Raw genomic sequence first — 25,255 nt, 5'->3', positions numbered from 1 at the left:
CTTCTTTCCTCCCCCTCATCTTCATTTAGGCGCACCGCCCCCCCCAAAACACCAGTATAGCCCAGCACGCACTACCTATGTAACCCAGGCCGAGTTAAACCTCAGATTCCCCATCTGTAATAAACTACAATAACGATGTTAGGAATATTAAAAAGATGATCCATATAATGGGTGTGGCACAATGTCTGACACGCCCCCAAACAGATTACTCCCTAGGTTGATGCTTAGAAAATGTTTACCACTATTACTACTATTGTTACTATTACTCCTATTATTAACAACAATAGGCAAAGACTTCCCACTACAGGACCCCTCGGGACAAGCCTTTCAGAAACGTGCACTTCCCACCCCCACCTTCACCCCCGCGACGCCCTCAGCCATAATTTCAGACACGCCCCCAAACAGACTCTACCCCTTACGCACGCCCGGCACCTCCCCCTCCGACATACCCCTCTCCTCACAAACCTTACCCCAGCCAGATTCTCCCCAGCCAGACTCCGTTACGAAGGAGGCCTTCTGCTCGCACCCGCCTCTCCAGCACCCCCTCTAGGGCTGGGCATTCCTGTGGGCCCCTAGGCTGAACACCAGTCGCGGGCCCGCGCCGGTTACCTGGACGCGCGCTCCCGCTCGCTTCCCGCTTCCTTCAGATCGCGTTCGACGGGGACTCGCGCCAGCGCCGTGAGTGCACAGTTAGTTTAAACTATGGCCCCACCCCCTCGCACCGCGCTCTGATAGGCTCCCGTGGGCTGGTGCGCACGCAAGGGCACGCCAGAGGACCGGGGAAAAGGAAGTGTGAGGGCCACCGGGAAAAAAGAAAGGGTGTCACTATTACTCGACCCCGGCCCGACCTGAGGGGAAAGACTACAAATCCCAGCACATCCGTGGCCTTGGAGCCCCGCCCCTGACAAACTACAGCTCCCGGTAGGCACTGCGGCAGTGCTTACGGCGCCTGGCCGAGGTGTAGTGTCGAAGGTAGTTACCATGGAGTTACGCTGGGTAACCCTCAGGTAGTGAGTGGGACGCCGAGGCTGGAAGGGCAGCAACTGCGGGTGAGTCGAGCGGGTAAATAGGAAACTCGTTCCAGAAAACAAAAGCTCCGTTGAAAGGGGAAGGGCACTTTCTTTCACGGGGACCTGAGATACCCCTCCCCCCCCCAAAAAAAAACACCTTTACCCTCTATCACAATGAACAAGACACAACACCCATATGGGATAGACGGGCGGGGGAGGGGAGGGATACATACCCATACAGATTCCGGGGTGCTTAAAAACCATCCCCCCCCCCCCCCCTCCGGTCACAAACATGGGGCTTCCTGATACAAATGCCTCAAATCCCTGGCACCCTGGGAGATATGAAACGCCCTGATAGGCTTGGTTTTCCTGATGAACTGAGACCCAGGGTCTTCAAGACAGGAGAGTAACATCAGAGTAAGTCACAGCCCTAATCCTGGAGATGTAAGGAACTTTATGGGGTTTGCACTGCCCCTTCCAAGCAGGAAGATCCCAGGGTAGGAGCCCCTGTCTCAGAGTCTCAGCAGGATCTTTCCACACACCGTATTAGGGGTCCTGTCCCCAAGTTGTCACTTCTCCCTACACCACCTCCATGGTCTGCTTCTCAAAGCTCTACAGTTAGAGCTTCATTCCTTTTTGTCTTCATGACAGATCTATTGCATTTAGTAACTTGCCCAGCACTTTCATATCCAGTGTCTCTCTTGAACTTTGTGAATCAAGGATATTTATCCCCATTTCACAGATTGGAAAACTGAAACCCAAAGAGGCGCAGTCACTTGCCCAAGGCCACACACCAAGTCACTGCCAGCTAGGACTAGATTCCAGTTCACTAACATCCAGCCAAGTCTCTAACTTGAGCCTACAAACTCTCTAGTTTAAAGACTTGTTCCAAGGAGTAGGAACTGCCCCAGGGAAAAAGAAACCTGTATGGCCCACATTGGATTATTTACATTTCAGCCTGAATGAGTTTCAGATCTTTCCTTGAAAGTTGACATGGGAAAGGGAACTAGAGAGACTGAAGACAATGGAAATCAAACAGAAACAGGAAACTGTCTGGCTACACAGCACCCAGGTCTGATGCTACCATGATTAGCTGGTTTCTGGCTGGCTTCTAGCTGGCCCTGATTGGTCCCCTACTGTCTTAAAGTCCCCCCAGGCTTGGTCCTAGGCCCACTTCCTACCTCACTCTCTATTCCCTTGTTGGGGATTCTCATCCACATCCACAACTTCAGTTACCACCTGTGTACGTCTCCAGCCCAGCTCTCATCTCTTAAGCTCCAGGTCTGTATAGCCAATTGCTTCTTCAACATCTCCTTCAGGATATGTCAAAGACAACCCAAACTCAACACGTCTGCAACTGAACTCATAACCTCTTTGTACTCCAAGCCTGAATTTCTTCCAGTGTTCTCACCTCTGTCCATTACAGAAGCAAAAAAAACAAGATTTAGCTTTAATACCTCTTATATTTCCTATTCATCGTAAAGTCCTGTGAGCTTTACTGCTATAATCCTAACAACCATCACATCCTTCCTTCCTACCCTCCCAGCCCTTTTGCATACTGCAACCAGAGTAATCCTTTAAAAATGGAAATTTGATATTGTTCACCTTCCCCATCCCACTCTCACTTAAAAAGTTACCTTGTTGCTTCCTATTGCTCTTAGCATCAAGCAACATCTCATCCTGACTCCTGCCCACCTCTCCAGCCTCTAGTCTAACTATACATATCCCTCCTTTTATCCCCTCCAGTTAGTTATATGGCCTTTTTAAAGGTCTTCAAAATTTCTAAGTAACCTCTCATCATAGAGCCTGTTTTTTCTGCCTGGAATGTTCATCTCCCCTCCTCTTCCGCCCCCCAGTACAGTTAATTTGTACTTATCCTCAATTTCTTCTCTCAATCACTTCTTTAAAAATGTCTTCCTGACTGTTCAGCAGGTCAGATCCCTCAGTTATAGTAACCTTATGTTCCTTACCTTTATAGCATTGTTTGTTCACTGTAGCAATTTTTAATGTATTTGTTCAGCACCTAGTACTTGCCACCACATAGGGATACAATTATGAGAAAAACATGGTTCCTGACCTGGTGGAGTTTATGGACATACAAATAGTAAGCAGATCATCCTAGTGATATGAGTGCTACCACGGCAGTAAGTATAGGGTATTTTGGAAGCTCAGAAGAGAGTTCCACATCCAAGATTTGGGCCTAAGATCAGGAGCCTCAGAAAAGATGAAACCCGAGCTAAGTCGTGAAGTAAGAATTGGCCAGGCAAAAGGAGGAAGAAACTGTATTCCAAACAGAAAGCTAGCCATGTTCTCTTGGCACTGGCAAAGAGCTAAAGGGCAAGCCCTCTCTTTAAACTTCTGTTTGCTTCACGTTCACCAACATCCCATTGGCCTCAGAAAGTCCAATGGCTGAGCCCAGCATCAGAGTGGATGGCACTAAAAGTAATAGGGCAAAAGAAATGGAAATGGGAGACAATGAATAGAGATCATCAAGGGAATCAGTCTACCATAGGACACACTGATCAATTTTATCTGGAAAGTGATCAACAAAAAGGGTACACTAGAGCTGAGTATTGAAACAGGAGAATATTTACTAAGTGGGCAACTGTTTCTTAGAACTGGATGCAGGCCATTTTGCCACAATCAATAGAAACCTAGCAGGTCTTCCTGTGCTCATGACAGACAGGGTTCTATTATTTGTATCTTGGCTTCATCCCTTCTGGTCAGGCACAGGGCAGCAGGCATTCAGCAAATGTTTGCAGAATTGAATTGGTTACTGTGAATGAGGTGTGGACCGAAACAGCTGAACCTCAAAGCCAATTGTTAGAACAAGCAGCTTAGTATCAACACTTCCAAAACAGAAATCCTGTATTTGGCAGTTTCTCATTCATTCGTCTCACAAACATTTCCTGAGTGCCCGTGGTAATAAGCCAGGTTCTGTGATAGGTGATGAATAAGACACAATACTAGCTTACAGCCTGGGCTACTGTTGTAAGTGGAGATTAATAACCCTTTCCAAATTTTTCAAATTTATCCAAATACTTAGGGATCCATTTTTAATACTAACTCACCCAGAAAAATGCATCAGAAGCCAGTACCACACTAAATCAGAAGTTTTTAAGAAATGCACTGAGGTAATTTGATGGTCAAGGAGACTAATAGTAAAAATCTGCCCTTAAACATTTCAAGCTAAAATTCATGTCCAGTAGTGCAGAACTCTGGGGTCCCAACCCAGGTCTTTGAGAAAAGTATCCAATCTTGCTCAAAGGCATCAGACCTACTTGTAGATTCCCAAGTGGAATGCACTTCTGTCTAGATGAGAGCACAAGTCAGGTTCCTCTATTTCTGCAAAAGAATGATGTGGGGTTTTTTTGTTTCTCTGTAGATGTTATCTAAAAGATTCAGCTCTCCCTAATCAACAACCCATGCCCACCTGGCCAGCCCCTCACTAGACGGAGTTCAGTTGTTACGTGACTCAAGCTGGCACTTCCCCAAAGCTCAGTTGAGACTGCTGCTTTTTTAGAGGAAGCCATTCACTTTCCATTCCTCTAAACCAGCCATTTTCAACTGGTGTGCCACAAGAATTTTAAAAATATGCAATACCTGACTATTTAGTCAGGGGCACTCACCTCTTTTCCCTTAGGTTGTCATTATTAAAAAATGACAACAGCCAACACAGCAATAGCCATCTGGTGTGAATGATTCAAAATCTTATGTTTTTTGGTCAGATTGGCAAAAAATTATTTTTTTGGTATGCCACAGAAGTTTAGTAATTAGTTTGTGTGCCATGAAATGAAAAAGGTTGAAAATTGCTGCTCTAAACTTGTTAAATTCTATCCTTGCATATATTAATTTACACACAAAAAATTTACTTGAACTGTATGTATTAAGCTTAAACTGAAATGCAAACTATCAGCTCTATAGTTTTAAAAAGAAATTCCATTTTAAGAACATTTGTGAATTTGTTTCTGCATACAAACTATTTGTTTCTTTGAATCAAGTGATGAAAACCACATATCCTAATGTTTCCCTTTTGGCCTTGTTTGCCAGGAATTTCAGAGCTAAATATAGGCCTAGTTTCCTAATTCTTTGGTATATCTCTCTCTTCCTTTAATCTGGTTTCTAATCTTTCTCTTCTGTGTTTATATTTTCTACATCCACATGGTCCAGTATGGTAGCCTCTAGTGACATGTGGATAGCGAGCACTTGACAGTTTGTCCAAATTGGGATGTGCTACAAGTGTAAAGAAATACATATATTTTTAATCCTCACCCAAGGATATTTTCTCCATTGCTTTTCAGAGAAAGTGGAAGGGGAGGAAAGGGGGGGAGAGAGAGAGAGAGAAAGAGAAAGAGAGAAACATCAGCATAAGAGAGACACATTGATTGGTTGTCTCCTGCACGTGCCCCAACCAGAGCCAGGGATCGAGCCTGCAACCAAGGTACGTGCCCTTGGCCAGAATCGAACCCGGGACCCTTCAGTCTGCAGGCCAACTCTCTAACCACTGAGCCAAACCGCCTAGGGCTTTCCCTGTTTCTTTAGACTTTTTTTTTTTTTTATGGCTACTAGAAAATGTTAAATTACATATGTGAAAAAAATTATGTATGTGGCTTGCATTTGTGACATTCTTTATATTTCTGTGGGACATTCTTTTCTACAAATCATCCTGTTTTGAGTGTGTTATTGTAAACTACCTCAAATCCCTTTGGAAAGCAGGTGAAATAGTAAATGCAAAGGAGGTGATGGCAGTGGATAGAGTGAAAAAGGGGAGGTTCACTAGGACATATACTTGTCCTTGCAATCCATTTGGTTGTGTCACATATAAAACCCCTCCATATTTTCAGCTGTTCTGAGCAGATGAATAGTGTTCTTATGACTGCTCAGACTCTTGAAAAGTTCTCAGCTTTCCTTAAGCTAACAAATTTTGGAAAGGATCTGATTAAGACAATTCACACACCACATGGTAAATGACTGATAACATTGTGTTCACCCTTCTCGGGGTATTTCCATTCTGACAGGGAACAATCTCTGAAGCCAAAGGAATGAATCCCTAATGGTGGAGTTTCAGGCATCAGTGACAGGTGAGTGCGAGTAAGGTAGTTCTAGTTTTATGTGTGTTTACATACATGTGACTACATTCAGGATGTGGCTGCAAGTAGGGTCCTTGGATGAAAAGATAATGAGACTGATGAACAAGCTGAGCAGAGAAAAGTAGCAAATCCCCAGCTGGATCAAACTCTAAAGGCTATCAGACACCATGACCTCAGGGGTTTGTTAAGCAATAGAATAGCCCAGTTGATGTCACCAGAGGGTAGGTACCAAGACAGTCTCCATGGTAACTACTGTGGAGTAGTAGGAAGGGCCTCAGAGTAGGATTCAGGAGACTATGATTGTGGTCCACAACTGACTCACTGGCTTAACTTTGGGCAAGTGCTTTCTCTCTGGGGTCTCAGTTTCTGTCTGGAAAGTAGAAATGGGTGTTATAACTATCAGTGAACTCTAAGGGATGTGAAGGGGCTCTGAGAAGTAGGAAGTGGCCAACAAATGCAAAGAATCATGATTACTATCTTAAAATATGAATGCAGCCAGACAAGCCTAGAGTAGTGGAGGGTAGAAAGCAAGGGTGGAGGGCCGTGGGGAAATCTGAGGGCTTATGCCCCTTGTACCCGGAATACCAGTCCTTCTCTGTCCTCCCAGGCTGAACCCGGACTCCCAGGGCCCGTGCTTACACCTGACAAATTATGGCCTGAGCTATGAGCAAACACGGCTGCATGAACACTTCGGTGCAAGAGCCCCCTCTTGACTACTCCTTCCGAAACATCCAGGTGATTCAAGGTCAGCCCACAGACAACAGCACTCCACTCACCATGGCAGCAGGCTGGGTGCGATCCCCTAGGGAGAAATCAGCCTTGTACTTAAAAGCTTCAAGAGATTCTTCTGTATGCTTGCATATTTTTTTGTTGTTTTTTTTCTAGGAGGAGTAGAAGAAAGGGAGGTGGGAGTGGAAGTGTTTGGCCTTTTAAAAAATTAGCAGAAAATCTGAAAGGAAAAGGGGCTCTCAGGGTAATTGATCATCTTCAAAACACAGGCTACAGCAAGAAAGTCAGGTGGGAGAAAGCTGGGAAGCCAGTCTGTCAGCCAATAGTTTTATTCTGTTTTTACCTGGAGAGAGGAAGAAGCTAATGGAAGGGAAACACAGCCTGCAGCAGAGTCCTATCTCCTCAGTCTGAGGACACAAGCTTATTCTGATAACCGGTAAAACATGGGGGATCTTATTATTAACAAACTGGCATGTTTCCAGTTTAAATATTTATTTTTTATATTCATTCCAGTCATATCCAAGTTTATTCCATCATCACCCACACTTATTGCAGGTTCTAGCACTGCCCACACTAATTGCCATTTTATCATTCGATGTCTTTGTAAATGGGCAGCTAGTATCTCTCAGGAAGGGACACAGCAGGACTCTAAGCAATATCATATTTTCAAGGGAATATGCTTCTTCCCAGGGAAGTTCTTCTGTCCCTTGCTTGTTATCAGGTCTCATAAATGCTTCAGTGTATCTGCCCTCACAGAACACAGGTTGGCATCAACATATCCTAGACCCATTATCTGGTTTAGCTCTTTCTTAGGCAATTGGTGGACACTTTTAAGTTCAGGAAAGAGGCAAACAGTTATCCAGGGTACTGGATACTACTTGGGTTTGGGTTTAGCGTACTACTTGGGTTGGCATCAGCTACGATAGTAACTCAAGTTTTTCTTCAGTGAGGACACACCACCTACCATGGTCTTTATTTTTTTATGCATGGTGTAGTCCATGTTTCACAAGGGTTTTAGCTGCAGTAATGGCTACATACAATATAGCTATGGTGACAGAAGTAGAAGGAAAGTGTGTCTCCCACCTACACTGGGAAGTCCCACCTCTGAGCAGGCAGATGTAGTTTACTCTCTATGGAGTCCTCACAATGAAGATAGAGACAAGCTACTACAACCAAGGATAACTCCACAGCACAAAACATAATCAGTACAGATCCCCTGTTTTTCATTCAACAGTTAAATATTTGTTGAGCACCTATATCCGTATGTATTGTGTGTGTATATATATATATATGTGTGTGTGTGTGTGTGTGTGTGTATACATATAGGCCAACCATAGTGCTCCTTGATGAATATTAGGAGGGGAGAGGAAGAGGCACATCAAAGCCCCCAAAGGCCAATCCCCTCAGGTTCCCCGGAGCTATGGAACACTTACTTAAAATTGGGGTTAGTGGACAGGGTAGAGTTTGGGGATACCTGGTACACTACTTAGTAATTAATCAATAGATAAATCATAGAATCTGAAATGGCAGTGACTTTAGAAGGTATACAATCTGTACTACCTCTAACCCATGGCCCTCTAACTTTTGCTCACCTAATGTTAAGGGAGTCCCTTACCATATACACCTACCCATCCCTTCCATTATGGGGTGAAGAATGACACAAGGAAGTTCTTCATATCAAACTAACTTCTGACTTCTGGGGACACATGGGAAAAGTTGCATGGTGACCCTTCAGACATATGAAGACAGAATCACATTCTCCCCAGGTTTTCCTGTAGCTAGAAAACCTCTAGTTCTCTGAGTGTTGATTATTTGTGGTCAGTTTCCAGACCTGCCTTTGCCTAATCTGAACAAGGCAGCTTCAACATATCCTCAGGTGATTCAGTGCCCTGGTGGAGCCTGAGGAGAGCAGTAACCTGTAGCAGTCTGGATACCTTGCTCCACCCTTGATAACAGCAGCCCCAAGTTTTAGGCAATGCCATCCCACCAGTGGCTCCCTCTTAGCTTGGGGTCAGCCCAGGATTGATGGCATTCCCAAGCTGCTGCCTTATCACACTGGATGCTAGTCCATATGTGGCCTATTTTGACCTTGGCTTTTATTCATCTTTGTCATTTCATTTCAGGACTTGCAGTCAGGAGATGTGAGGTTGGGAGGCAGGATTAGGAATTTCTTCATGAGCTGGGGTGCTCCAGTATCATTCTGCCACTTTCCTCCAACCTCGCCCCAACTGGGGGTTCTGCTCACTCTAGGATTAAGACAGGGAGCCATCTGGTGGATGCTGCGTGACATGCAGCTGAGGAGAGGAAGTTAACATTGACTAGGGGTGGGAGAGGAAGTATGTCCAGTTAAGAGCTGAGGGGAGGGTAAAGACAAGCTGGCCCTATTCAACAAATACTAAATTTTTCCTTCCCTAGAGACAGCTTTAGACAAGTAACCAGAGGCAAAGGGGCAATAGGAAAACTATAGTCACCTCAGCCAGAGCTGGTGTCTGATTCTGGCTCTGCCACTGTAAGCTTGGGCATAGCCCACCCTCTCTCTAGACCTCATTTGTCCAAAACAAACAAAAAAGGGAAGGGGGTAAGTAGGTATAGGGCTGTCCATACAGATGGGTTCTAACATTACTCTATTCCCTATTCTCCTCTTCACCTAAACTTTCTGAGGGTATTGTTTACACTACCTGCTTATAGTTCTTTAGCTTCCATTCACTCCAGTCGAGCTCATGTCTGCCATCTCATTGAAACAGCCCTCACCAAAGTTACCAGGGACTTCTGAGTTGTTTCAGTCCTCATCTCCCAAAAAATCATTCCTATAAACTATGGACTCCCTGAGCATCTTTAAAACTACCCTCTCCCGCCCTAGCCAGTTTTGCTCAGTGGTTAGAGCATAGGCCCGGGGTCCGAAGTGTCACAGGTTCAATTCCCGGTCAAGGGCATGTACCTAGATTGCTAGTTCCCCACCCATGTCCAAGTGCTAATTGATATGTTGATGTTTCTCCCTCTCTCCCTTCCACTCTCTGAAAAAGCAATGGAAAAAAATATCCTCGGGTGAGGATTTTAAAAAACCAAAAAACTATCCTTTCCTGGTTCTTCCTGTCCTTTCCTGATTATTTAGTAACTTCTTTAATGGACTCCCCTTCCTCCTTGTGCCTCCTCTCTACTTTTTCCTATCCCTGAGGACTCTCATCCATTTCTCTAACTTGTTCATTCTCTATGCTAATTATTCTCAAGCCTGTCTCTCAGACTTTCATATCCAACTGCCTACTTGGCTTTCCACCTTTTTGTACTATAGGAACCTCAGGCATACCAGTGCCAAATCTGAACTCATCACCTGCCCAACCATGTTTCTCCCTTTCTTAATTCCATTATCAGTTACATCAGTCAACCATCAAGTCATGCTGACTGTCCATCTCTTGCTTGGATGATTGAAAGAGCCAAATTGGTCTAGTCCCACCCACTCCCTAAAATCCAGACTCCATACTAAAGCTTCAGACTGATCTTTCTTAAATGAAAGATTTGATTATCTCCTTTGCTCTAAAACCTCCAGTGGCTTCCCATCACCTACGATAAAGTCCAAGATCTCAGCCTGGCATAGAGGTTCCTTGTCTCCTTTTTCCTCCTTGCCCCCTGTGCAGCACATACATGTACACCCATTATGTTCCATAACGTCTATGCCTTTGCTCATACTCTTCTCACCCTTCCCACCCTTCTCCTAATCCACTGAGATCCAGCTCAGGTTCCACCTTTCCTGGGAAACTTCCATGAGCTCCAGACTGTTAGGAGCCCCTCTTCTGTGCTTCCATAACTTAAATAGCATTTATCATACTATATTGCCAGTTTCCTTCCATGTTGCCCCTTTGAGCTCCTCCAAGACAAAAACATCTGCTTCATTCCTGCCCTATTACTCATATAGAGCTTGGCTCAGACTGTCTCTCACATTGTTCACCATGGTATATCCAGCATTGGGTACATAGTAGTTGTTCAATATTAATGGAAGAGAGCAAATCAGAGTGTTACACTGAAGTGAATTCTATAGGCTCTACCAGTGGATAATTCTGGATTTTGTGCTGTCGTCATTTTGGCTCAAACTCAACTCTGGTTTTGAGTTTCCTCATCTATAAAATAGTTGTTGTTTTGTCCCCCTCTCCCCAACACACATACAGAGAGGAGCCAATGATAAAATACATATGAGAGGAGCGTGTGACCTAAACCAAGAGTTTGGGATAGGAAGTCTTTGGCCCCTACTCCAGTCTTATTGACTTCTGGAGCCTGCGAGATGGGGGTCTTTAGCTGACAGTAAGTAGTCGCACTAGACTCAAGCGTCGATCTATGGCCCTGCCAGCACCTCCAGTTAGCTTGGGCTGCTTGTCCTCTCAGCTCCGTCCCTTCCCATCCCCTAGAACCAGACAATATACCCAGGACTCACTTTGTTTCCACAGATCTGATAAGCGAGGAGCCAAGGACAGGGCTGCGACCACTAAGGCACTCAAAGTCAGGGAAGTCACTGACCCAGTCCCTGTGGCTGAACAACAATGTCCTCAATGAGCTGAGAGACTTCAATAATGTAATTTCACAGCTGCTGGAACATCCGGAGAACCTGGCTTGGATCGACCTGTCTTTCAACGATCTGACTTCCATTGATCCTGTGAGTTTCCAGCCCTGGGAGTCTAGTCAGATTGGGCCAGAAGCTACCCTGTCTAGCCCCCAGCCTCTCCACTTCCCACATTTCATCAAGGAAATTGTGAGGCGTTATGGTACTGTGTGCAAAGCACATGGCTATTGACGCAGATGTAGGTTCAAATCCTAGATTTGCCCCTTACAATTTTGGACAACCTTCCTATCTCTTCAAAACCTCAGCTTCCTTGTCTGAAAAAATTGGGATAATATGAAATCATAAAGATTTTGTGAGAATGAAATGAGAATGTATGAAAACCAACTGGCACATAGGAGGCTGAAGTATAAAACCTTAGCTCTTGTTATAAGGCACCCACTGTGCCTTATGCAAAGTTCTTCTGTGGAAGAGGTAGATAGTAAAAGTATAGCACTTATCTTCTCTGCACTCAGTCTCAAGTTTTAAGAAATATATAAACGGGTCCCTTCTTGTCCAGGATCCATTAGGGGGAAAGGAGCTATAGCACAACTTAGGAAATGTCCCCCAGGTGTAGTGATTTCAATTTCACTACTATTATTATCTTTAAAATATATCTCTATTGATTTCAGAGAGAGGAAGGGAGAGGGAGATAGAAACATCAATGATAAAAGTCATAGACCAACTGCCTCCTGCTCGCCCCCTGCTGGGGATCAAGCCCACCACCCAGGCATGTGCCCAGATCAGGAATCGAACCTGGATCTCCTGGATCCTAGGTCAATGCTCAACTGCTCAGCCATGCCTGGCCAGGCTCACTACTATTTTAAAAGCTTTTCTTACGTACCTACCATGATGCTCTGCATCCCTGTCCCTTGTTGTGACAGACTCTCAGATCACCAAAGGTCTTCAGTGAAAAGGCAGCAAGCGAAGGCTCAGGTAGAGGGAGAAGGGCCCAGTCACCTGGCAAGTCAGTGGCAGTTCTAGGATCCAGGCCCATACCTTCCTGCCCCTCAGATCACAGCTCTATGTCAGTGGGATGCCTCTGTACCCCTTCGAAGGTGAATGAATGTAGGTTGGAGTAATCCAGTATGGCTGGGGATGAGGGGTGGTGGAGTGGAGGGCAAGTTGTTCCCCAAACTCTTCTCAAGTCAGTCCTGAGCACAGCTCTAGAGCCCTGTGTAGCCTGGCTTTCGGATTCTTCCCTCAACAGGTCCTGACAACTTTCTTCAACCTGAGTGTCCTCTACCTCCATGGCAACAGCATCCAGCGCCTGGGAGAGGTGAATAAGCTAGCTATCCTCCCTCGGCTCCGGAGCCTGACACTCCATGGGAACCCCATAGAGGAAGAGAAGGGGTATAGGTAAGTGCCCTGCCCTGGAGCTGGGCTGCCCTGAGGGAAAGGAGAGGAGACAAGAAACCCAACACCATCCTTCTGCCATGCTTGGGCCAGGGAAGGGAGTAGAGAGACCTTTAGGCATTTCCTGCTGTCAGGATAAACTCAGTCTCCCCCAAACTACACTCAAGTTCCTCCATTCCTGCAGTCAGGGGAGATAGCAGCAATTGGTGGTAGGGGAATGGGGTGCTGGTGGGGGGGCTGGCCCCCAGCCCGAGTCTTTCCCACAGGCAGTATGTGCTGTGCACCTTGCCCCGTATCACCACGTTCGACTTCAGTGGGGTCACCAAAGCAGACCGCACCACAGCTGAAGTGTGGAAACGCATGAATATCAAGCCCAAGAAAATCCGGATCAAGCAGGATGCACTCTGAGCTTCTCAGAACCCCAGCCGTCCCGAAGGCCTGAGGATGGCCAGTTTGGTTTTGACAATACAGTAACGCATTTGCACTGTTCACCAGATTAGAAGTCACTTGTACCGTGTAAAAATGCCCCCTCCAACTCAGGCAATTGCCAGTAGCTCTGGTCTTGCTTCACTGAAAAGTAGGCAGTGGAGGGAAAGGCTTGTTGGCCTGAGACACAGGAGACCTGGGTTCATTGCATGGCGTTGGGAAACTTATCTCAACTCTAGGTCTTTTTCTCACTCTTCAGCTCAGATATCCTGGGGTTAGAATTGCTTCACAGAGCACTGGGGTTCTATGGAGAGGCCTCTGTGATAGGCCAAGAAGATAGGCCATGAATGTTGAATCCCCCATTTCAATCAGACCATAGTAGTTACTCTCTTATGTTGTATACGTTGGGATTCTGCTTGAAGTTTCATTTGATAAAAAGAATCTTCTACTTGAAAACATTGGCCTTCTGACTCCATGTCAGGTACTCCTGGTCTGTCTGCACCACCACCACCAATCCTCCCCCCCCCCCCCAGGCTTTTCAGTAATTTTACTGAGCCTGTGGCAGGGTCCTCAACAATGACAGCTTGCCTATGTTCCCATCACTGGAGAAAGGACAAGCAACCTTATCCAATTTGAGGTTAGCCCAGGCCGAGTCTCAGCAAAGATCTGGGAACCCTCAACTCTTATCTCCTGGACTCCTTAATGTCCCTAAAAGATGTCCTCCTCCCCCTCATCCATTCTCACTGCTCATAGACTTAAATAGCCAGAAGTAAGCAGTAGGGTGCTGGGCAGGACAGAGGGGCTGAAATCAGCACACAGATGAATACATTTCCTTTATCGAGGGAGATAACTAAACAAACAAACAAAAAACACCAAAACCCCCAAACATGTAAAAACCCAGGGTGCTAGAAATGCAAACTCAATTCATTCAAATTCAAGCTCGTCCAGACACTGGTCACAAACCCTAGTGAGGTGCCTGTGAGCATAAAGTCAGGGAGAGGGGCACAGGAGTGAGGCCAAGAGAAAGAGTAGGAAAGGGGCCTCTACAGGCCCCCTAGTGATCACCCTCAGTGTTACCTCCACCTCTTCCCAGTGACAGTGAAGACCTACCAGGCCCTGTCCTTTTGACCCCCACCCCACCTCTGGCCAGGGCTTCAAAGGCCAGTCCCAAATGGTTCTTCCCTCTCTTGCTCCATCCTCACTTGTTCAGGCTTCTAGCCTCGCTCTTCTCCACATTCTTCTCTGTGATTAGTAGCAGGTTAGGGTACAGTAAAGTCGCAGTGAGGCTGGGGGCCGGGGGAGGCAGGGTGAAGACGGGGTGAAGAGAGGAGGAGAAGAGCTGTCCAAGGAACCCTGTCTTCATGGGATCCCAAACTGTACAACCAGCTCCTCTCTTGCATCCACACGGATCTGAGAAAGTGCACTGTAGGCATAAGCAGCTATCCTGGAGACCTGAGATAGAGGGATCAGGGAGGAGAGGAACAGAGAGAGACAGGTGAGTAGGGAGATCCAGAAACCAGGGGAGGAGGATCGGATGGCCACAGAGGAGGGAATGATGGGGGACAGAAAACCAAAGAGAAAAGTGGGAGTGAGCAGAGCCCACATGCTATCAGGTTAACTCCACTTCCCCACCTCCTCTGAGGAAGAGGGGATGAACCCTCTGCCACAGCCCGGGTAGTGTGAGTGGGTGGGCAGGCGTGGGGCGCGGGGTGGCTCACCTGCTGCAAGTCAGAGAAGGGGATGGGCTCGCTGGCCAGCACTTGGTGGGGCTGACTGGTGAGAGATGGCAGTGGCGGCAGCTTCTTCCAATGGGTCAGGCTGCTACTCAGCACAGCCAAGCGGGTGCTGCCCGAGAAGGAGGAGTGGGATGGGCAGTCAATTCAGTCTGCCCTGCTCTGCCCAGCTGAGCCCAGGTAAGCCTCCCTCAGACCAGAGAAGCAGGGCATGGGGCCTCAGCTCACCGCAAATTTACCTCTTCCCCCGCCCCCCTTGAGTGTCACAGGACAAATAGTGCTGACATGAATATTTGCTGAGGCACCCAAGAGGTTTGTGGGCAGTCTCCTGGGCTGCACCCAAATGAAGAGACTGGACTGGCTCCAAAGCTGGATCAGGGATGGATGGGAGCGGAGGAACCCAAGCTGGCCAGGTGCTCACCTGTACTGCCTTGCCCGGTCCATGTACTCATGCTGCTCCATGCCCTGGGAGTCTGCAGCAGACACATCGATGATGTTGCTTTAGGGAGAAAAGGCACAGAGAAGACATGACAAGTACATCCAAGAGGGATGAACAGGATTCACTGCCAGGCTCCAACTCCAGGACTGATACCAGTGTCCCCACCTGCCTACTGGAGCAGGGCTGGCGCCAGAGGTGCCTCACCCACTGACCTTGTCCCAGCCCCCATGTCCTGGGTCAGCTCCTTCTATCCCAGCCTTTAACATGGATGGAGGAGCTCTGCTCCAAGATGCTCACCTTGCTGTCTTGGCAAGAATAGAGGAGAGCAGGGCCTGCTCATCTGTGCGAGCAGAAGGCAGGCTGTGGTAGTTGGGCTCGGCTCCATTGAGGGCTTTGGTGGGGGGGCTGCTAGGGTCCAGCAGCAGCTTCCGCTCCTCTCGGTCCTGGGAGAGACCACCAGGGAGAAGTCAGCCCCAGGGTGCTTAGTCCAACCTGCCTTTCTGGGCTTTCCTCTCAGCCTAACTCTGACCTTTAAGCACCAAAAATATTTTTATTAGGAATATCCCAGTGCCCAACTATATGTCAGATAAGACTCAGTTCCTGCTTGCCCCTGGAAGCTCAGCTCAGTCTGGTGGTCCAGGATGAATTAAAGTGGAATCAAGCAGTCGTAGACACCCTGAAAAGATGGACGGAGGCACGAAACAAGTATTTAGTAACAGCTTTAGAGCTTCAGAAAATAGTCCAACAACTTACGGAGACAGAATATTAGAGGCTGGAAGTCAGAAGAGGTGGAAAATACCAAAAATAGTAGGGTCTACAGGGGAAATTCATGCAAGCCAGGAGCCCAAGAATGGCCTTCCTGATCCCCCAAACCAGGTCCCCCCCAGCAAGGATGTTCCCAGGATAGAGGGACCCTGTGAGGCCAGGCAAGGCCCTAAGCCCAAAGAGAAAGCAAGCCCAAACTCCCAATGCCCATTCTTTATATTATTCCAGGGCAGGAGTCCCAGCCCCAACCTCTGGGTCACACAGTCTGAGTATGCTTCCTTCTTGAGGGCAGGTCCCTTCCCCTTTCAGATGTTCACCCTGCTCTCTTTGTATAAGACTCCAGGAACCAAACTTGGTACACCTGGTATATCTTGACCTGAACAGTGGAGCTGTTCCCTCCCTTGCCCAGGTGCCACACCTCTATTAATGTGACTTCATTAATGTTCAGCAGCCACTGATCAGTTCTAGCCTACACTGATGATCACAACCCCCAGAACTGACTTGGGGCAAAGTCTCCCTGGTCCTGTATAATTCAGTATTTCTCCTTGTCCTGGTTTAGTCCCTTGTTCTAATCTTTCTGGACAAAACCCTGCCTTGAGCCTATCATCTGCAAATCCCTGCTGGCTTTGTCAGCTGCAAATTGGATAAGGAGACCTGCTGAGGATCTATCCAAGCCATAAAGAATGAGGGTGCTCAGGACAAAGTCAAAGACAAGGGGCCCATCCTGGCTAATGCTGACTCACCAACCCGTAGTGCCAGACCACCAGACTCCTCAGTGCTCCACTCCAGGCCTATCTCAGTTCCTGCCACTGACTTTCCCACTACAGGCTCCCAATTCCCTCCCCAACAACTTTCCTTGCAGAGGGCCAGTTCCTCCTGCCAGGCCTGCCCCACCCCTAGGCAGGCCCAGCCTTGTCACATGACTCTTCCTGCTCAATCCTAGGTTGCCCAAGTGTCCTAGGTTGCCCAAGTGTCCTCGGTTCCCAGCAGCATGAGACAGAAGCTGTGGGCTTCTGTCCCATCACCTCCCAACTCCTAAACAAGCACCATCCCTAAAACACAGGCTAAGTATTAAGGGGCTAGAAAGATAAAAATGCTTGCTAAAGATTAAACTATCCTTAAAGAAAGCTGGTTCCATAATGAAGCCTGAGTTTGCTTCCTAGGTGTCCATCCTTCCTCCAGCCCCACTTCAGACAGACCTTCTTGCAGGACAGGGCAGTTTTTCCCCTATCAGGTTCTTCAAAACCACGGTTGTGTTCCTGAGACCTAGCCTCCCAGAGGCCATACTACTACCATCAGAATGGACACATAACATTGCCTCACCCACAAAGGGCGAAGGGAGCAAAAGGGAAGTTTTTCACACCAAGTTTTGTCCCTGAGTCAATGTCAATTCAGGAGTCAAGAGTTTCACTGTCTACCCTCGCATAAACATGTACATGGCCTGCCCATGACTAGCCATCTGATCCATGGGCACAGCTAGAAGAGACAGCTTGGTCCAATGGACAGAGCACATGGCTTGGCATCAAAATACCTTGGCTATGGCACTTCTCAGCTTTGTAACCTTTGCTAAGTCACTTAGTCTCTCAACTTTTTCCTTGCCTTTATTTAAGTTTTATTTACTGATTTTAGAGAGAGGGAGAGAGATAAACATCTATTTGTTGTTCCACTTATTTATGCATTTATTGGCTAATTCTTATATGTGCCCTGACCAGGGATCAAACCCACAACCTTGGTGTATTGGGACAACCCTCTAACCAACTGAGCTACCTGGCCAGGGCTTCCTTGCCTTTAAATAGACATAAATGGTACCTTATGACAGATGTTTGGCAAAAGTCAAATGAGATAACTACAAAAGTGTTTTGAAAACTGTAATACATTGTGCATTTCTTTTTATTATTACACAAATTCCCAGGGTGAGAAAAAAATCCTCTAGCTAGAGGAACCCTCAGGCCTCAGTGATGAGAGGGGAAGAGGGGCCTGCCCAAGAGCTCAGAAAGGGAATTTTTGATAGTGAATGGTTATGGCTTATAGACAGGTAATTAGACTTTTGCCCCATGACCTCAAATCACCTAGCACTGACCAAACACTGTCTTTGGGGGTTAGGCCCATCAAGGGCAAGGTGGAGATTGAGGAGAGCAATAAGCCCAACTCTTCCAGCTACAAGCTGGTATCCCTTCTCATAAGGCAGGCATTAACCCTTTTGACTCATTACCAGAAAGAATCCATATAACTTCCCATAGGCCACAGCTTTCCCAGTAGGCAGGGATACTGTCCCTTTAACAGGCTGGGGTGAAGTGAAAGGTATTGGCCATAAGGCATGCCTAACATAAGACAGAGGAAATATGATAATGTCTTCATTGTGTTCAGCCACCCATGCCGCTCATACAAATGACATTTTCCCAACCCTAAGTCCTTAACCCAAAACAAATTCATGTGCGCCCCTGGGGAAAGACCTACTCCCAAGTACTAGTGATATAATCCATTTCTTTGATTATCTACCTCACCAGACTGTGGGCTAATTACTGAAACCTTTCTACTGTGTCTGTCTGTGTTGAAATGAGGAACCCAGGTGCACAGGCAATCAAAAAGGTGAGTGGCCAACAGCTTAAGACTTCATCCTGGAAAGCCCCCTCCCTCCCAAAGGAGGTCAGATGGGAAGGGCCAGAATTGAAAATGCACCAAGAGGAAGAGGGAGAATTTAAAACTGGACAGGTTTTCCCAGTCTAATTCTTCTTGCAAAGGGATCTGATCTACAGCCAAATTCCCAGGGTGAGAAAAAAACCCTCTAGCTAGAGGAACCCTCAGGCCCCAGGTAGGGACTGCACTAGAGCAGGCAAAACTGAGCTTCCCATCCCATCCCATCCCATCACCCCACCCAATCCAACGGAAGCTAAACCCGACTTGTTACTACCCAAATAATTCCCCACACGTCCCGATGTCCTCACTGTGTCTGTTAAACCTTTCACTGACTGACTCAAATACCACCACCTTCCAGAGGCCTCCTCTGTCCCCAGACCAGCAGTGAGCTTCCTTCTCCAACCCCAGGTACTGAGAGAATACACAGATTCCTGATTCATCTCGGGACAAACTAACTGAGCCTCAGTTTCCCCACCTTTACAACAGATTCACAAAGCCCGCTAATGCAAGCACAGGGAGGTGTAAAGAAAGTGCTTCCCAGGGACCTAGGCTAAGGATCCTTGAAGCTGTAAAGATTTAAAAGTAGGGAAGGTCAAAGGGATGGGAGCAAGTGAGATAGATAGGCGGCTGCCTGCACACCCCACCGCGGTGAATGTGCAAAGAACTGGGGCTTTAACAGTAGAGGCCGACTCGGGGTCTCCTCTGTAATCTGTCCCCTCCGGGCCTCCGTACTCAGTGAGTCCCGACGTCCGGCTCCCCTCTTCGGCAGGTTTTTTTTTTTTCAGAGCCCCATGCCCCAGGGTCTGAGCCCACATTCCCGAGCCCCGCCCGCCGCGGCCGCACCTGGTCCGAGTCCTCGTTCTCGCTGCTGTAGCAGCATCCCATGGCCGGGGTCGGGCCGGGCGCTCGGGACGCTAGGAGGAGGGACGGCGTCCGTCCGGAGCCCTTCCGGTCACATGTCCCGTGGCTGAAATCAGCAAGCAATCACCGCCCCTCATACTACCCCTTCCTGGAGCCGCTTCGCTGCCACTGCGCTGCGAACCCAGCTTCCGGGCCCGCCCCCACCGCGTGACCATCTCCAACCAATGGGAAGGCGCACCCTGCGGAACAAGACGCGAGACACGTGATGGGAGAAGAGGGAGGGGCGTATCACGTGATTTCAGCCTCGCCTCAATCTCTGAGCTCCGGTGGTCCCCTGCGGGGGGTACAGGCCCTCGTTAGGTCGTGTGGCTTCGGCCAGTGAGCAAACTCATAGCAGATGCCATCGTGATGTGGTTTTCCTAAATGCCACACGAGGAGTGAGTGGGATGCACACACATAGGTTCCAGTTGCCCAGCCACAAGTCGGGAGACGCAGAGGTGTGACAACCAATGTAGTTCTCAGGGCAGGCCTGGGCTCTGTACGTAGTGGAAGAAGGAACCTTCCACCTTCACAAGTGGAGCGGAGTGGAACTTAATCCCGGTAGTGGAGATAGAGACCCCCTTGGTCCCTTCTCTTCAATCCTGCCATTTTATGGCAGCAGTATTATCTTAACACACAAAGCTCACCATCATTGCGCTTTTTTTATTTTAATTTTAATTTTTTTAATACCCGAGGATATTATTTCCATTGCTTTTCAGAGAGAGTGGAAGGGAGAGCGAGGAAAAAAACAACACATCGATGTGAGAGAGATACATGAATTGGTTGCCTCCCACAGGTACCCTGACCTGGACTAGGAATCAAGCCTGCAACCTAAGTATGTGCCCTGGACCAGAACTGAACCCAGGACCTTTCAGTCGACGGGCTGATGCTCTAACCCCTGGGCCAAACCAGCTAGGGCTGATTGTGCTTTTTTTAGAACCATCCCATGTTTTCCCTTGGACCCTGAACACAGGTCCAAGTCTGTCATTCAAGATCTTGAAGATTCTAATACCTGCTTCCCACTCCAGGCCCAGAGGGTGGTGGAGGGTTGGGGAATGTCTCACCAGTCATAGCAGTTTTCTGATTAACCTGAACTTTGCACGTGTAACCTGTCACACTGTCTCCCCACCAGGCTGGCCTGTCGTCTTCAAGACAACAATATCCTCCTGATTGCCTTCTCTGACTTCATTCTTTCAGCATTTCCTGTGCTTAATCCCTATCATGTGTTGATTCATTCATTTTTTGAATCAAATATTTACTGAGTATCTGCAATGTGCCACACACTGTTCTGAATATGTACCAGTTCACAAAACAGCCAAGAGTCCTTGTATTCATGGAGCATCCATTTTAGTGATCGCATTATATTGTATTCTCTATTCCTACACCAGTTTCTTCTACCAAACATGGAGTTCCAGACACACACACACACAACAATAAACAACAACAACAAAAAAAATCATGGAGTTCCTGGACGACAGGGACAGGATCTCACTCTTTTCTGTGACCCACTCCCTGGCACTTACTTAGAGAAAACTTGAATTTGGAATGAATGAGTAAATTACAACCTCCCTATCACCTTGGCTCACACCAGATCCCATGTGCTGATCCAAGAGGTTGGAGGAGAGGCCATCAAGCCCTGTAGCTCTATTGCCCTCAAATCAAGACCCTGGGGTTCTCATAAGTTCTGTGAGTGCTCCTGAGGGTAGGAGGCAACTCCCGCTTGTCCCTGGGGTTAGTAACTTGAACTGCAAGTTTCAGGTGACAGCAGCAGCCTCACATCAATAATTGAGAACAAGTCCAGCCTGCCTCAGGGTTCTACCCCTACCCTCCAAGGACTGCCCCCTCCTGTCCTATGCTCTGATCTTCCCCAAGCAGGAGCCTCCAGCCCAGGTAAGCAGGGCCCCTGTGTGGGTTCCCAAGCACACCAGTTCAAATTTGCCATCACTTGCCTACCTATTCACACCCATTCATACATTCCCACTTTAATTTTTAGTTTCCACCACTATCAGTGGCCTCGCAGGGGTCAGATGGTCCAGGGCATGGAAGAAGACAGGAAACATCCCTCATAGTGGTCTGGGGGGAAGAGGGCTGAGTGAGGAGAAAAGTGTGTGCTCTGTGTATGCACATGTGAAGGGAATTCTGAGGAAGAAAAGGGGGGAATGCAAGGGAGGAGAGATGGGACTGAAAGAGAAATATGGAATCAAGGATTCTTCTCACCCCTAGGGAAGCACAGAGGGAAGGTCCTGGGGTGGGAAGGACATCTCATCCTAACACCCTGTGGAGTGTTTTGATTGCCTTTTACTGAGGCAGAGCAATGACAGTGAAGGGGTTTCTGATTGTAAAGCTGTGCTCTTTTGCTACACAGTAACGGTTCAGGGGAGACAGAGCAGGCAGGGGCAGGGCAGGAGGATATCTCAGAAGGGAACTGGTGAAAGGGGTCCTGAAGAATGGTGACAACAGAGATGAGGAGAAATGGGTGGAGGGAGCAAGGTGAAGATGGAAGTGGGAAGAGGTATTTTGGTGTTGAGTTCTGAATTTAGCATGGAGTCCTTGAAAGTACATGGGCTTGGGATCAGACCAACTCAGATTGAAATCCTAGTTCCACTGTGTGATTCTGGACAAAAGACAGCCTTTCTGAGCCACAGTTTATAAAATATAGGGATAATAATTACTACTGGTAAGGGCTGCACTAATGACAGGCAAATGTCAGGTGTGGGTTTCCCTCACTGCCTCCTTTCACCCCAGGACCCAGGTAGGGACGGACCATGTCTCCCGCCATCGCGCTAGCCTTCCTGCCACTGGTGGTGACATTGTTGGTGCGGTACCGGCACCATTTCCGACTTCTGGTGCGCACAGTCTTGCTGCGGAGCCTCCGAGACTACCTGTCAGGGCTGCGGATTGAGGAACGGGCCTTCAGCTATGTGCTCACTCATGCCCTCCCTGGGGACCCTAGTCACATCCTCACTACCCTGGACCACTGGAGCAGCCACTGCGAATACCTGAGCCACATGGGGCCTGTCAAAGGTCAGTGTTCCCTAGCATTCTACTCCAGGAAGCACCCTCTCCACCCCCCACCCCTCACCCTCCTAAATGGTGAAGGAAGAGCTGGGATCTGCCACTGTCTTAATGGGTGAATTGGGCAGGTTCTCAATCCTCTATGGGTCTCTTTTCTCTCCTCCAGAAATGGGAGGGCTAGACAAAGTTATTAATTCATCCAGCAAACATTTATTGCCACCTCTTTTGTACCAGGCATGTGCTGGGTGCTGGGGGAGAAGAAAGTAGAGGCCACACGGATGAATCAGCCACAGATGCTGGCCTCAAGGGGGGCTTAACACACAGGGGAATAACCATCTCTGCACATAACCCATAACTTTGTAATGTCTTTCTCCCCCACTTTGGAGGCTCCCACATCCCATTCAAGGCAGCCGTCTACCTAGATTTGTCTGAGTCCCAGCTCCTAGCACAAGTGCTTTCAGTCTTAAGGAATTGGTCCAGTTCCAAGGTTAGAAATATATCCAACAAACAAATAAGGGGAAATTAAACTGGAAGTTCTAGCAAAGCTCTCTCAGGAGACTGGAAAATGGATTCTCAGAAAATTGGTGGTTGTTTCTGCCTGGACCTTCCTGGAGAAAGCAAGAGTTGAACTGAGCCTAGTAGGACTGTTTTCAAGTTGGCCAGGCAGGTGAGGATAAGGTTGGGGAAGGGCAAAGCCAGCCACATGTACAAATGTGATAGGAAGGAACAAGCCAGAATGGCTGATCCTGGGCATAGCTGTTTGGGATGGCTGTGGTACAGGCTACAGGTAGGAAGAACTGAGAACTGAAATAGGAAAGGTAAGATAGGATCAGTTCCAAGAAGGTCCTGAATGTGAGGCTGAGATCCCAAGTTCAATTCCAAAGGCCTTAAGATCAAGGAACCAGGGAGTGACAGTGTCAGATTTGTTTTTCAGAGATTCCTAGTGGCTGGTGTGAAGACTAGATTGAAGGAAGCAAGTCGGGAGAAGCAGGGAGACCAGTGAGGGAGCTGAGACTAGCTCAAGAGAGATAAGACTCCAGCTGGTTGGGAGCTGCAATGAGGCAGGTGGGCATTTGAGATCTCTTTCTATGGCCTGCAATCCATCTCCCATGTCTGCTGCAGTAGCTCTCTCTCCCCACAGGTCAGATCCTGACACGGCTGGTGGAAGAGAAGGCCCCTGCTTGTGTGCTGGAGTTGGGTACCTACTGCGGGTACTCCACACTGCTTATTGCCCGTGCCCTGCCCCCTGGGAGTCGCCTTCTCACTGTGGAGCGTGACCCACGCACGGCAGTAGTGGCTGAAAAACTCATCCGCTTGGCTGGCTTCGACGAGCGCACGGTCAGCCCCCACCACCCCAACCCTGGTCTTTTCCCTTGGCCTTGCTCTGGCCAGGCCTCCCCAATAGGAGAATCCCACCTAGGAGAAGGAAGCAGCTCCACCTAGGGAACCTGGAAGCTGTATGAACTCCTGTTCTCCTGTTCAAGTCTTTTGCACATATGTGCTGCTGAATGATGAAGCAGTTAGGAGGAAAGTCTCTGGAGCCCAGCAAATCTGGGTCCAAACCTTAGTCTGCCTCTTATTAGCTATGAGACCTTGGGCAAAGCACTTATCCTCTGAATCTCAGCTTCTTCACTGGCTGAATAGAAATCACAATACCAATCCTGACTTCTTGTGTTCTGAGGCCAGAGGAAATGCGAGAACACTGGTGGGGATCTAGTCCAGGGCCTGCCATAAAGTAGGCCAGATCCTGGTGGGGTCTGGTGTGGGACAACCCTGGTTTGTCCCACCCTCACGTTCAGCTCCTCCCGACCCCACAGGTGGAGCTCATCGTGGGTAGCTCGGAGGAGGTGATCCCGCGCCTACGAACCCAGTACCAGCTGAGTCGGGCAGATCTGGTGCTCCTGGCACACCGGCCCCGATGTTACCTGCGGGACCTGCAGCTTCTGGAGGCTCATGCCCTGCTGCCAGCTGGTGCCACTGTGTTGGCTGACCACGTGCTCTTCCCTGGTGCACCTCGCTTCCTGCAGTACGCCAAGAGCTGTGGCCGCTACCGCTGCCGCATCCACCATACTGGCCTCCCAGACTTCCCTGCCATCAAGGACGGCATAGCCCAGCTCACCTATGCAGGGCCTGGCTGAGGTCCATGCTCAGGGGTACTTACTGCTGCCCCACCTCACCCCCACGCAAGCAAGGACCTCAGAACATCCCTTCCCCTCCCTGCTTGTGCCTGACACATGCTGGGCTCGGTTGGGGAGGCTCTCCTTCTACCTCTGCCCCACTTACCTGAGGCATCAAGTTCTGTCAGGCTGCTTGGTCCCACTGGTCCCCCTCTTTCCAGAAAAAGCCATGAACTGACAGGCAAAAGGTATGAACTCCCACCCCAGCTCTGTCACTGATTTGCTGGGTGACTCCAGTGGGGTCCCTGCCCTGCTCTGAGACTTAATCCACTCTCTTAACACCAAGGAAACTGGTTGGGAGAAGCTCTAGGGGCTTCCCAGTCCTGGACCTCAGAAAGCCTGCCCTCCCGAGCCCATGCCATTGTGGATAGGATTAAAAGAAACAGTAAACTG

At 48.3% G+C, this 25,255-nt stretch overlaps 3 protein-coding genes across 5 annotated transcripts; 2 read left to right on the top strand and 1 right to left on the bottom strand.

Moving 5' to 3' along the window:
- The first annotated feature begins 483 nt into the window (after positions 1-483).
- LRRC51 (leucine rich repeat containing 51) lies at positions 484-13,650 on the top strand. Of its 2 annotated transcripts, none has more exons than XM_087821679.1 (6): positions 484-678; positions 6,029-6,091; positions 6,708-6,845; positions 11,266-11,471; positions 12,625-12,773; positions 13,037-13,650. In XM_087821679.1, exons 3-6 carry the CDS (start codon positions 6,764-6,766, stop codon positions 13,176-13,178), a joined length of 579 nt encoding a protein of 192 aa, XP_087677805.1. In that variant the 5' UTR covers positions 484-678; positions 6,029-6,091; positions 6,708-6,763; the 3' UTR covers positions 13,179-13,650. The 2 variants fall into 2 exon arrangements, with proteins under 2 accessions (XP_087677805.1, XP_016073637.2); XM_016218151.2 differs by lacking the exon at positions 484-678 and adding an exon at positions 982-1,049.
- Positions 12,740-24,823, top strand: LOC107541156 (transmembrane O-methyltransferase). 2 transcript variants are annotated; one of them, XM_016218153.2, is made up of 4 exons: positions 12,740-12,777; positions 22,423-22,694; positions 23,827-24,023; positions 24,503-24,823. In XM_016218153.2, exons 2-4 carry the CDS (start codon positions 22,436-22,438, stop codon positions 24,821-24,823), a joined length of 777 nt encoding a protein of 258 aa, XP_016073639.1. In that variant the 5' UTR covers positions 12,740-12,777; positions 22,423-22,435. The 2 variants fall into 2 exon arrangements, with proteins under 2 accessions (XP_016073639.1, XP_087677803.1); XM_087821677.1 differs by lacking the exon at positions 12,740-12,777 and adding an exon at positions 21,523-21,560.
- LAMTOR1 (late endosomal/lysosomal adaptor, MAPK and MTOR activator 1) lies at positions 14,013-19,790 on the bottom strand. Its single transcript, XM_016218152.2, has 5 exons — positions 19,614-19,790; positions 15,666-15,811; positions 15,351-15,428; positions 14,915-15,041; positions 14,013-14,648 (listed from the first exon to the last, which is right to left on the bottom strand). The coding sequence occupies exons 1-5, from the start codon at positions 19,653-19,655 to the stop codon at positions 14,556-14,558; spliced, it is 486 nt and encodes a 161-aa protein (XP_016073638.1). The 5' UTR covers positions 19,656-19,790; the 3' UTR covers positions 14,013-14,555.
- Positions 24,824-25,255: the final 432 nt, after the last annotated feature.

This window comes from Miniopterus natalensis, chromosome 11, assembly GCF_054644295.1.
Source record: "Miniopterus natalensis isolate mMinNat1 chromosome 11, mMinNat1.hap1, whole genome shotgun sequence".
NCBI classification, from domain to species: Eukaryota; Metazoa; Chordata; class Mammalia; order Chiroptera; family Miniopteridae; genus Miniopterus; species Miniopterus natalensis.
The sequence above is the reverse complement of the archived record's forward strand: the minus strand, read 5'-3'. Positions and strand labels throughout refer to the sequence as shown.

Bases quoted from the DNA above. Each gene is read 5' to 3' on its own strand.
- LRRC51 (XM_087821679.1), top strand. From the start codon at position 6,764: ATGAGCAAACACGGCTGCATGAACACTTCGGTGCAAGAGCCCCCTCTT. The intron at 6,846-11,265 runs GTCAGCCCACAG...TTGTTTCCACAG, and splicing joins AAACATCCAGGTGATTCAAG to ATCTGATAAGCGAGGAGCCA. The intron at 12,774-13,036 runs GTAAGTGCCCTG...TCTTTCCCACAG, and splicing joins GAGGAAGAGAAGGGGTATAG to GCAGTATGTGCTGTGCACCT.
- LAMTOR1 (XM_016218152.2), bottom strand. From the start codon at position 19,655: ATGGGATGCTGCTACAGCAGCGAGAACGAGGACTCGGACCAG. The intron at 15,042-15,350 runs GTGAGCACCTGG...CTTCTCGGGCAG, and splicing joins GACCGGGCAAGGCAGTACAG to CACCCGCTTGGCTGTGCTGA. The intron at 14,649-14,914 runs GTGAGCCACCCC...CCTCTATCTCAG, and splicing joins CCTTCTCTGACTTGCAGCAG to GTCTCCAGGATAGCTGCTTA.
- LOC107541156 (XM_016218153.2), top strand. From the start codon at position 22,436: ATGTCTCCCGCCATCGCGCTAGCCTTCCTGCCACTGGTGGTGACATTG. The intron at 22,695-23,826 runs GTCAGTGTTCCC...CTCTCCCCACAG, and splicing joins CCACATGGGGCCTGTCAAAG to GTCAGATCCTGACACGGCTG. The intron at 24,024-24,502 runs GTCAGCCCCCAC...CCGACCCCACAG, and splicing joins CTGGCTTCGACGAGCGCACG to GTGGAGCTCATCGTGGGTAG.